At 42.4% G+C, this 12,440-nt stretch overlaps 1 protein-coding gene across 11 annotated transcripts in view; it reads right to left on the bottom strand.

Moving 5' to 3' along the window:
• Window positions 1–12,440, bottom strand: part of MTSS1 (MTSS I-BAR domain containing 1) — a 125,139-nt gene that overhangs the window by 31,149 nt on the left and 81,550 nt on the right. For all 11 annotated transcript variants that reach the window (XM_034062471.1, XM_034062556.1, XM_034062736.1 and 8 more), the window contains 3 exons: window positions 3,708–3,792; window positions 2,389–2,480; window positions 587–661 (listed from right to left, as the gene is read on the bottom strand). In XM_034062471.1, coding sequence (XP_033918362.1) covers window positions 587–661; window positions 2,389–2,480; window positions 3,708–3,792 — 252 coding nt within the window. The remainder of the gene's footprint in view (window positions 1–586; window positions 662–2,388; window positions 2,481–3,707; window positions 3,793–12,440) is intronic.

The raw sequence follows: 12,440 nt of genomic DNA, 5'->3' as shown, positions 1-12,440 counted from the left end.
CTGAGATTCAGCTGCTAAAAGAGACAGATTGCCTTTGTGGAGAGCTCCCTTTCTTTTCTGACTCATCTTTAGTTTTCTATGGTTGCCAAGTGCCCTCCTCCCAACAACAACTCATGCCACCTTCTCACACTGAGGAACAAGGTAAGGTTTAGGAGATTATAGGATGTTAAAAAAATCAAGAAGAAAGGTGGTAGAAAGCAGATCAGTGAGAAATGTTAAGAGTTACAGAACATTTACATAATGACTTTCTTTATAGTACTCTAAAAGATGCTAGAAAATCTTACAGGTATCTGTACAAGCCATGTTACAGAGGCAACGCTCCTAACAGGAATAAGTTAGCAGCAAACGCTCTATTTTAAAACATGATTGACTTTGTACAGTTTTAAGGCTTTTGTATAAGAACATTAGACAGCAGCTTCAGAATATGATTTAAATGACACATAGTAATTGTACCCTGGTGTTCAAGTACATACAGGAATACATTACAGGAGACCAAACTTACAATAGAAAGTCCTATCACTGTTCAATCTTTGCCAATGACCATAGCACAAAAGGGTTTTAGCAGTACAAGTATGAAGCAAGTTACCTTTCTTTGCTTTCTTCTGTAGCTTCAGTGTATCAGATGATTTCTTTTTTATCTCTTGGCGGGCCTTTTTGTACTCTAAAAAACCACATAGTCTCTATTACCAACATACTCAATGTCAAAATGAATGTTTTTAAAAGAAAAGTCTCTGTTTAAAGACATCAGACTACAATTTTAGGAGGACAGTTACTATTAACCGAAGCAACTCAGAATTTGCATTTCGTAGTGCCTATACATTTGGCTTAATATAACATTCTAGGGTGTGAGCGCATTCACATACCAAAATGTTTCCCAAATAAACAAAGCCTTTACAGAAATAACAACTGAGAACACAGTACAAAATTAGAGTGCTTTTTGTTTGAGACTCATCGACTCTCAGGAATGGAAAACAGAGATGACAGGTTTCTCGAAACATCTGTGTTCAAAAACAAGCATCCAGAAATGGCAAAGCAGAGAATATCCTGTGATCCTTCTCCAGCATGAGAGTCAGGCAGAGGGTGCTAAAACTTTGCCCAAGGAAGGGTCACATTGCCAGCTCTTTCTGATGAAGTAGAGCACACTGCAGTTGTCCCCATTTTCAGATAAGCTGCAAATCCTGGGAGAATTAAAATCCCAGAACCAAACACTACACCTCTAGTCCAGGCACACCAAAGGTATCAGATATGAAAACTGATACTTAAAAAGAAAAATAAAAGAAAAGATAAAAGGCATGTATGCATGTATATACACATACACATACACTCTAACAAAGGAGGGCAATGTTATTACTCTTCTATAGACGGAAAAACAGAAGCAGGCTGGTGGTGGGCACAGGAACTGTACTGGGGCTAACTACACCCATGCCTACCTACTAAACCCTGAATCTCACTGCCACTTTGGTCAGGGTCACCCCTACCTGCAGGAACCCAGGTGATGCCTTCCTCCTGGCTCACTACCTGATTAACACTCTGCAGTACAAGGTGGAGATCTTTCCAAGAGCTGCTGATTTAGCTGCTTCTGTTTGACTGCGGTAATAGTGGGGCAAGAAGCAAATCTTCTTTTGCAGGCCAGACACACTTCTCATCAGCTCTCACCCTCCCCAAAATAAATTATGGTGATGCTGCTTCTTTCAGACATAGCAGAAGTCTTCAGTTTTCAAAGGTTAATGGTGAACTGCAACCTGCTTTCAGCCTCTGTGCTAGAGGGCCATCATCCCCAGTGCAAGTCTTGCAAAGCCAAAGGCATCTAATAACATGCTCTTGCTGCACAAGACTTTGCTGCCTCCTGCTCATTCCCCAGGAAAGCCTCTGGAGCCATCATCAGCATAGCAGCTTTCAGCATTCCATGTGCAACAACACAGCTTTCCCATTCTCTGGGTGCACATTTCTGTACCACATCAGACATAAAATAACGACACTGAATGTTTTACAGGGCTGTGTATTCTCTGGAGGACACTGTCTGAGACATAACATGATATTACAGTTAGCTTTTAATGATACCCCAGGGCTTTGCTGGGACAGATGCGGCATCCCCAGTCCTCAGCACTACTGGAGATAAGGTGAGAGTGGGCTAACAGAATTAAAACCAGTCATTGCTTTCCTGTCTAGGAAAAACAACCCATCCCTTGAGGTCCTGCAAACTAAAGCTTCAAAATGGATATGCAAGGGTTAAAAACGTGTTAGGCACTTTGGGAATGCTTTAGAAAAGAAATGTTGCTATACATATTTAAGTGAGTCACTCAGTTCCCCAGTACAAACATGAAAAGAGGAAGAAAAGCTGGTATTACAATCTTAGTCCTATTAAAGAATTCTTCCTCTGTTAACTACCTTTTGCATGGTCTTTATCCAGTTGATTGGCCACTTTCTTCCACTCTTCCATCTGTTCTTGAAGTGGGTTTATCAGACAGTCAATTAAAGCACTAATTTTGTTGAAAAAACACAAAGAGCAATCAAATCCTGCAGATGCCCCTATTCTTACATAGAGAGCCAAGGTCAATATTGGAGTATTTTTACTTTTTGCTGTGACAGCTATCAGTGTCACAATGTAAATACCAGAACATAAAAATGTTTACGCTGGAGAAAGGAAAAGAAAGGACTGGATCAAAAGGAAAAAACAAATCCACATCACAAGATTACTGCACAGAAATTGAGGACAGTGAAGAACAGAGCATAAACCAGAGGAGTGACCCAAAACAAGGCCAAGATAAACAGTTAGATCCTACTCAGCTGTCACACAAAGAGCAGTTTAAATGGATACTGTGGAGACTGGAAAGGTTCATGCACCCATGAAGATTCTGAACATAAATAACACATATATACACACAAGGAGACAGAGCAGTTGTGCAAGCAAACAACATCCTGCCCACTGATGCGCCTCACCTCTCATCAGTGGAGTCCATGATACAGCACTAGTAATGCTCCACTGATTAATGAAATTGGGATGGAATCATTTAAACAGCTTACTCTGGGGCAACTAGAGACCAAAGTTGTCCCCTCTCAGCCAATTTCACAAATATCTTTATTTTAAAAAGGAAAATAACATACCAGATCATCAGGCAAATGGTGAAGCATCACTTTGTTTTACCTCAGGTCAAGGATAACCTTAAAGTCTGGTTTAAAAAGGCACACATGCAAACTACTACTTACTAGTGAAGTAGGTTATGTATAGCCCAGCTTACACGTGAGTTAATCCTCTCCCATTACCTCTACAGTCTAACTGCAAAAAGGTGATGAGGGAATTTGCCTTTTTCATACTTATTTGCTGAAAGTTTCTCTCTTGGCTGCAAGTTATTTGGGCTCTTCAGTAAGCTGAGGAAGCAGCACAACACTTGCTTCTGCTTTAAAATTTAGTGACAAAGCTTAAAGTCCTGAAACAAAGACAGGTTGGTCACATTAGCAGCTGCCTGCTCAGCGCTGAGCAATAGGAACCAACAGTGACTGAGGTGACAAGCTCAGTCCCCAGAACATGCATGAAATCCTGCATGTTCACAACACCTAGTGTGCTGCTGGGGAGAAAACAACTGCTGCTCTCAGTGGCATGGTCAGAAAGCAGCTGAAAAGCCAGTCCTGGTGAACAGCTTTAGGTGTCCCCCAGCAGCGAATGAAAGACCAACCTTGAGCTCCAGGCCAGGCACAGAGCCACTCACCTTGAGAACTGCCGAAGTTTGGACTCTATACTTCTGTGCCTCATACACATCCTGGTGAGAGCAGAACCAATCTCTCTGGTACCACCTGAAAAACAAAACACAAGGCAGGTGAGATCCCTGAGGAGACTGCAGCCTGTGGTGTAGAGCCATGCCAACCAGAAGGCAGGTGCCAAGTCTTCCACAGGAACTGTAAAATAGATTCATAACCACTGTAGAATTGACCAGGCTATTAACTGAGCAGACCTCAGGATATCTACTGCCTTGGGAAGAGATTCATTTTTGTTCATCCAGAGACCTGAACAAGCAAACGAACACAATTAACACACAGTTCTTCCCAACAGCCTGTGCTGTGAGGCACAAGTCCATGGCAGGAGAGTTAAATGAAAAAGGCTCAAGATGTCAAAAGAAAAGAAGCAAAGCTGGTGAGTGAGCTGGCATCTACAGTTTATTTCCACATTTTGGATTTGATTCAATTTTTCCATTACTAGATTCTTTAGAACCAATGCTTCAAAAGAATTTTGCTCCTCCAGAATACGCAACTTACTACGTATTGCCTCATACATCACTGACACATGCCATCAGTGCACCACACGTACCTGCCGGCTCAGATCATGCATGTATTTCCCATAATATTGCCAGCAGGTGGCACTATTTGCTCTATACCCTCGCTCATCTCTGCTCCTGACAACGGCATGACAGCAAGAATCATTTGCAAGTGTTCCTCCTCTTCGTTTCCCCTTGTAAAAGCACACATTCCTCCATTTCCCGCTTTAATCAGCATTACCAACTTTGATCAGCCCATTAAATTCCAATATAATTTTGTTTTGGTTAGCGTTAGTCTTGATAATTGCTTAGTTCCTATTTGCAACCCAAATCTTCTATTCCCAGGGTACAAACATCAACCTTTGCACAAAGCTTTTCCAAACTGTAGCATTCTCCGCAATGGCAAAGATAGCAGCATCTATTTAAAAGTCGTTTGATTCTTAAAATAACCTCCGACTTGTAACATACAGTAAAGTATCTTCCCTATGCTTTAAAAATGGTATCATACCAGTAAAACACTATTTTCCTAGTAAAGAAACTTGAAGATTTTAATAGTTTTATTTAGGTTTTAAGCATGAAAAGAAGTCACCATCTTCCTGCATTCTTGCAGAATTAAATCCTGTGCCCACGAAATGGCTCTGGAACAAAGGCACTAAATAACTGGAGGGAATTGTGACTATTTGGTATTTTCCATTGTCCAAGAAGATAAACAGAAAGTCCTTTGTCACTTGCCCAATTACTCATGTTTTTATAAGGAGCTTTTGAAATAATATTATTTGGTAACATTGAAGAGCTGCGGTCTCGCTGCGTGCGGGTGGCTGGGAAAAACATACGGACTTCAGCCTGGATCCAGACCCATCTCTTCCAGCACTGCTGCACTTGCACAAGCTGCCACAGACTCTGGGAAGTTGAAAAGCAATACAGAAGATGGCAAACAGCATAAAAGAGAGAAAGCAATTGGAGGAGGAGGACAATGTCCACAGCAAAAAGCAGATCTCTGTCCCAAACATCAGCATTTTTCTCCAGAGCCACTGTCAAATAAAAGTAACTCTGAGCCTAATCAGGCACAACTCCAATGGCAGAGATGGAGAAACTTCCATGGCCATTGGCAGAGCAAGTTTAAGAGAAAGGCAGGTTTTTCAGGTTGAAAACCCACCGAAACACTGAAATATTAAGGACTGTCAATGGTTAAGTGACACTGCTTTCCTAAGCCCATTATATGAAGAAAGGAAGAGTCGTTTCAGAACAATACATAGGAAATAAGACACTGTGTGTTTTGGAGACTAGGAAACAAGGGTCAGTTACTATTAATATTAAATTGTAAGATAACAAGATTTTAACTGAAACCCCAATAACCAAAGTATTAATACATCCCTTCAACATACAGCACAGACAAGGTTAGCAGTGTTGGTAGTTGTGCTTGTTTAGAAAAAGCCAAACAACAAAGCACAACAAAATAAATAAGGAATAAAACAATAAAGGAATAAAAAGGCTATTCCACAGAAAAAGAACAAACCCAGCTGGCTGAGGATGAGGAGGTTTATGGTTCTTCCCACCTTTTGAAACTTCATGTTATCCATAGTGTTTACAAGAGCAGGGAAGTACGAGGTGTTAATTTTATCCTGTAAATAAAGAGTACTCTAACAAACTGCTAAAAAGCATAAATCCCTCCCAAACAGCACTTAAATTATAACCTCAACCTGTGTAAAAACGCACCGGGGAACACAATCACTCCAAATGGCTACAACAAAGAAAGATTCCTGTTCCTCTGCAAAAATCATACATCGCTACAATCAACAAACTGAGTTTATTGATAAATAAAGTGAGTTTACAATAAGCTGAATTCAGAACAACCCAAGCTTAACTTGGCAATGAGATTTCTGCAGTACTTCAAAATATCAACATAATGCTTGCAGCGAATGTACATCCCTTATAGAGTCTTCCAAGTGCCCTCGCTGCTCCTCTTGCTATTAGGACCATTTAAAGAGTTCCCTGCAGCCTCTTCCTGCAAGGCACAGGAGTGAACTTTGTTTTTATTCCTCAAAGCCTTCTCCTTTCCAGCCTGGCAGCTAATGGACACTCGGTGCATCAAGCACAGAAGGGGGCAGGCAGCAGGCACCTGCTGAGAAGCTGCTGTGTGCCAGCAGCTTCTGCCCCAGAAAAGGGAAGTAGTCTCCATTCAACACATGCTGCTACAATAAAGTCACTATGCATTTTCAATTCCTGTTTAAAAGCTAATGTTACTGGTGTCTAATTAAGTGTGGGAGAGAGAACCTCTGCAAGAGACAAGGGGCTTTTTCATATTGGCACTCATTCCATTAGCAGAGGCAGGAACCGTGTCCAAGCGTCCCTACATACCTATCCAGGTGAGACAGCCCAGGATACACCTCCTGTGGAGTTTCTGGATGCTGAAACAGCAGTATTTCAGAAAGGATCACCTCCTCAGATATGCCTAAAGAATGTGCATTTTGGGGGTGTTTCAGCAATGCCTTGTTAAAACAGCCACCAGACTGAAGAACAGTACCAGCCTATTTCCTCCCATACCTGAATCCCACTACTCCTCAATTTATTAAGTATGCCGACAGTATTGGAGTTAAACAGAGCTTCACCTCCCTGGTCCCAGCTATATTATCTTGAATAATCAAAATGCTTCTTGAGAAGGCACCCCCAAAACAGGTCTCTCACCACCCCTTGATTTACTGAGCTAGAGCATCATGGCCATTTCCGACACATTCAGCAGTCCTTCCAGGAACATGTGGGGTGCAAAGGGTTTATCTCAACTGCCAGCAGCTTTCTGCGAAGGCTGGTTCCCACCAGCAGAACTGCACTGATGCTCCTGTTTCCAAAGGGCTGGGATCAGCTGGCTACACAAACTGGCAGAAGGGAATCGTTTTATACCACTGCAGTGGTTTGAAAACATCCGAACCTAACAAGGATGGTAGTTTGGAATTTCTTCAGTTACCCAATCTCAGCCAGACAGCCTTAGTCAACATGAGTAACATATGCTTTACATAAATTACCATTCCGTGTTACAGTAGTCGTTTACTCACTGCTTGGACCTTCCAAGCAACATTAATGTATGCACAAGTCTGGATGTGGGCTATGCAGCTGAGTATTCAGAGTAAGAAGTTTAGTGCACTGGCCTATGCTACAGCCATACAAAACCTGCTTCAGCCTTCAAATTAATTATGGTTTGCTTCGTAACAAAGAGCTGCTGCGTAGGTGACCAAGTGCCTACTTACTTGAGGACAGAGCCATGAGCCAAACAGGCAGACGACCAAGTGGAGATAACTCCTGTGTCAGTGCTATCAATCCACAGACATGGTGGCCAAAAGAGCATCTGAAACAGAAGTGCATCAGGAGCCTGCCAAAAGCAGTGCCCATCTCCACTTCACTTACAAGCAGGCGCCTGGCAAAAAGTCACAGAGTTCTCCAGAAGATGTAATTTCCTGAAGAGAAATACTGAGGCCATGCCAGCAAACTTTTCATCAGACCAAGAGTACATTGGGTGGGTGACCTGGGCTCCATTCACTGCTCTGCAGCCATGCGAGCTAAACTGCTGCACCTTGGGCTCTCAGGTTATAAAATGAGGCTGTGAATTATCAGCTTCTCTGACATGCTACAGTAATTCATCCATTAAGGCAAACAATGCTTGGGAACGGTGTAAAGTAATACTTGGAAACCCGAGACAAGAGCAATATTCATCAGAATTCCCACTCAAAGTGGCTTAACAAAATGCTCCTGTCAAATTTGATTAGAAAGTGGGTGATAACATCAGTCTTATTTCTCATAAGTAAAAGGCAACTCTGCCAGGCAAAATGTGCTTTCGCTCTCACCTTCCTTGTTCTCCCTATTCCTGCCTAAGCCTGTAAAAGACCAAAAGCCTTTTTCATGTAAGATAATTAAATGAAAGTCTATGGACCACGACACTACAATGAGTCCACTATAAAGGCATAAACGATTTTCTTTCGATGCTTGCTTGTCATTCAACATTGCAGAGAGACAACAGGGAGAGACTGTAGGAAAGAGACTCAATTGTTTTATTGGAGTCATTATGGTCGTATTTAATAATGATCATATATCAAGGAAATGATTATTCGATGAAATGTGCAGCTGTACAACTGCATGGCCTCTGTATACTCCAAACAAGCCACTACAATCAACCTCTTATCTTCCTCCTCTTGCTTCACTGTTGAGCAACCCCAGAAGGCTCAGGAGATGACTGCCTTTCAGGAAGTGCCTTTAAGGCTCCAACTTACTAACGAGCTTGTCTTTATCTTCAAGGGCAGAGTCAGCTATTTCCCTCTTTCCCAAAAGGGAGAGAATGATGAAAAATGGGTGTAATACTTTAGTAATTTCAAAGTTATCAGAAGAGGCTTCCATTTTTGAGCAAAGATTAAAAGCAGGAGTGGAACAGAGGCTAGATTATTAAATATAACTGAATAGGGAGGCTACAACACAAGGACTAACAGCAGGACATTTTAAGTTAATGGTCATTACTCAACCCTTTTCCAAACTCACACTGTAAGAAGAGCAAGCAGTTTCCACCACCGATTACACGGGGCATGGACCTTGATCTTGCAAAACTGTTTATGTGGATGCCTCTGTGAAACTCAAGGATGATGGGATCAGTGCCAGGGTACTACAGCAGACAGAAAAAAGGAGGGCTTTTGCTTAAGTGACCAGCACAGGGTTTGTAAGCATTACTACTGGGATGGAAGCCTGAAAGTGGAGCTATGGTAGCACTTCATGTTTGAGGGTGTTAATGGCCTCCAGGTAAGGCTTGTAAGGTGGAAAAACACATCAAGAACTGCAGACAATAGCATCTACCAACCAGGCAAAGAAAACAGGGCACTCTTATTCCTAGAGCTACCATGAGCCTTTCTGAGCAGCATCTGGCAAAGTCTCTGAAAGTTGCTGCTCAAAACCAGCAAAATAGAACATTTCCTGAAGGATTTTTACATAAGTTTTAACTCAGACATCTCTCAGAGAAGACTGGATCAAGAAATGTATACTCAAGGTCAAACTCACCTAAGGATTTCAGATTAACTGAATCTAATAAAGCAATTCTGGCAGGCCACAGTCACATACTGCATCTCTGTGGTTGTCATTCAAAGGAACAGCCTGCTTGCCATGTTCAGCTGAGTGCCCTTTTGGGCAAATCACTTGGAAAACATACTTTCAGACACCTGATATAAAATTGTCACATTTGATAGAATCCCACACAGTCCAGAGGATCCTGGGCAGAAATGCTGTCGGTGGTTTATTTTCTCCTTTGCAGAAGAAAAACAGCATTTGTTCATAGATGCTGTTCACTGGAGCTAGCAGGATCTCCAATTTCATTTGCATTGATTTTAAAGGAGGAAGAAGAGTTACGGAGAAGTGTGGTAGTGGCAGCTAGTTAAAACAGTGAAGGAACAGGAAACCTGGGCCACTGCTCACAGCCTGCCCTGGCAATCACCAGCTTCAGGAAGTCCTTAAAACAGACTATGACCATGTTCCAGTCAGTATGTTAGAGAACAAGCAAGAAACTCTCATGACTCGTTCTGTTCTAGCTTATTCCTCTGCTGAGCAGCATTTTTGCTTACCCTAGCAGAGCACTGGGCAAAACCGTTGCCCCATGGGAGTCAACACGAGTGTTGACATTAAACAAGCAGGGTCAGAATTTCAGCCATGTACACAGAGGTCATTACAGTCTGTCTGACATATTAAATACGGTCATGAACCAGCCCTGCTATGATCTTTGGACAGTTTGGGTTTAATCAGCCTCCAGGGCATGTTGGAAAGCTCACCTGGGGCTCTCTGTTTTTAAAGAGGAGATTACACACAGAGAGGTGACTGGAAATGCTTTGGCAAGATTTAAGTTAAGTTACCGTAGGATGCATGAGTTCCATTCTGGAGAAACTAAGAAGCCTGTCATTGATTCACAAAGTGGTAAGAGATACAAAATGCATCACTGAACTGTGACATCCTGTTAAGAGAGCAGTAAATGTCCAGGCAGAAGCGTTTCCCAGTAACAAAAGCCTCAAGTTCAAGCATGTTTATGTCAGGAGTGCAAGCTGGCTTGGTCCCTCCTCCTCTCCCTTGCACAAACTGTGTTGTTGACAGCACAGATAGCATGGGTTTGCTGCTGCTGACTTTCCTCAGAATCTATATCCGTCCCTTCTTGCAGGTGCTTGTTGCTTGTTTTTATGAACCCAGAGTTCCACACCAAGATTTTAATGCTGCAAAAAGAAAGTATCATTTGAAAGTTTTGCTTAGAAAGGCAAATACCACACTTGTGTTTTCCAAGGACCATTATTTACTTTTTATTCTTTGGAAAGCAAATAACTTCATTACTGAAAACACAGAGGGTCTGCCAAACATCTGTACTCACAGTGAAGCTGGGCCCACTGATACTGCTCATACCTATTCCCCATTTCTTTTCAAATGCATAGCTGAATGTATTTCCAAAATCATTCTATGAATAGCTATGTAAACCTAACGGTCTTCAACCGAGCAGATCCAACTGCTATGCTCCACAGGCTTCACTCACTCATGGTTTAAGGCAGTGTGAGTCACCAAGCTCACTCTCCAAAACAAAAGGAGCATGCTAATAAACAGGACTCTGTAATGAAAGGGAATTCCTGAAGCTGCTGAAGAACAGAAGGCCAAGCATGTGTGCTATTTTGGAGTTACCCCTTACCTGTGCTGCATCCCAGAGCTGAGCTGCCAGCCAACACATATCTAAAGGCTGTCTTTATCATCCAGGGATACTGGCTGCACTGAGGACCATACAGTCAGAAGATGGATTATCGGTTCAGGCCTATTTAGATAGCCAGACTTATTGATCATCATACCTTGATGAGTCTGGCTCTTAATGTCAGCCCAATGTGTGAAGAAGGCAGTAACTCAAGATCCTTATGCTCTTCTGAAGCACAGCTCTTTATTTTGTCTGGACACAGCTAGGAACTGCAATGTAATCTAATTAGACACCAGCAGCATTCAATGAAGGGAAGGGATAATACACTTACAGCAAACGCCTTGGAACACCAACTGCAATTCCACTGCATGCTCAGCAGAACATGCACTGCTTATTTTGAACTGGCAACTTCCACAGAGGCTATGAAAAGACTACGGTATCTCTCCTCTTTGTGCTTAGCTATCAGCCTTGCAAACACCTCTGGCCCCAAAAGTCAAAAGCTCCTTAACTCAGGTCTCTCAATCATCTGTGCTGCTGATCCCAATCCAGCAAGAATTTCAGCTACAACCAAATAGCTGCTGCCTCCGAAGCACAAAATCAAGCACGACCAGGACAAGCAGGTGCAAAAAGCAGAAGAAAGGATTATTTTTAAATCCAAGTCAGCAGATCTGACTGAAACCCTACTGCCAGCAGATCTGCAGAATAAGGCAGTGCTATTTTTACATGCTGTCATTTCTTCCAAAGCACGCTTCCTTACTGAGCAGAGTGAAAGATCATGGAGGGATAAAGGGAAGTACAAGATCATTGAAACCACCTTAAGAAATTACCAGTTCAAGACATTTTAGAGAAAGTCCATTATGTTTCACTTTCTGATGCAGAGATACAGCATCATCAACGAGCAAAAGCCCCAAAGCACAGCATCTTCGTCCCTGGGCATACAGGGAAGTTCTGCCCCTGCCCCGGGTATTCAGGGACATGGATACCCCTTGCTAGGGCAACCTCATGCCTCTGCTCAATGTTCATGACTTCTAACTGCAGCTGGCATGTATGGGGGGTGACAGTGGTGATGCCTCAAAAGGCAACATATCTTTTGTTCTTGTACCCTGTTAAGGCAGCTGCTCTGTATGCTTCAAAAGCCATTTAAACAACTTCTCAAATATGTATTGAAATACCCATGGCTCAACTTCATCCCCCCTTGATTTATTTAGTGTACCTCCAAACTCATTTCAGCGTGGCTTGGTAGAAGCCTCGAGATTAAAAACACACTGACTTTGCAGACTCCCCTAAAGCTCAGGATACTCAGCAGTAGACATTGGGAAGCTGCAAACCTCTTTAATCCAGTGGCAGATAAGAATCCGGGGCACTAGTGTTTAGAGTTACTCAGACTGCCCCCCAAAGCTCATTTCATGCTGTGCTATCTATGGTTAATGCTCAGTTAACTAGTTTCTCCTCACTCATAGGTTGAGGTTATTTTTGGCAGCATTCCTCTTATTTTCAACTGCAGCTTC

Source organism: Melopsittacus undulatus, chromosome 1 (genome assembly GCF_012275295.1).
Source record: "Melopsittacus undulatus isolate bMelUnd1 chromosome 1, bMelUnd1.mat.Z, whole genome shotgun sequence".
Lineage (NCBI taxonomy): Eukaryota > Metazoa > Chordata > Aves > Psittaciformes > Psittaculidae > Melopsittacus > Melopsittacus undulatus.
Note: the sequence above shows the minus strand (reverse complement) of the source record. Positions and strands in the feature narration are given on the sequence as shown.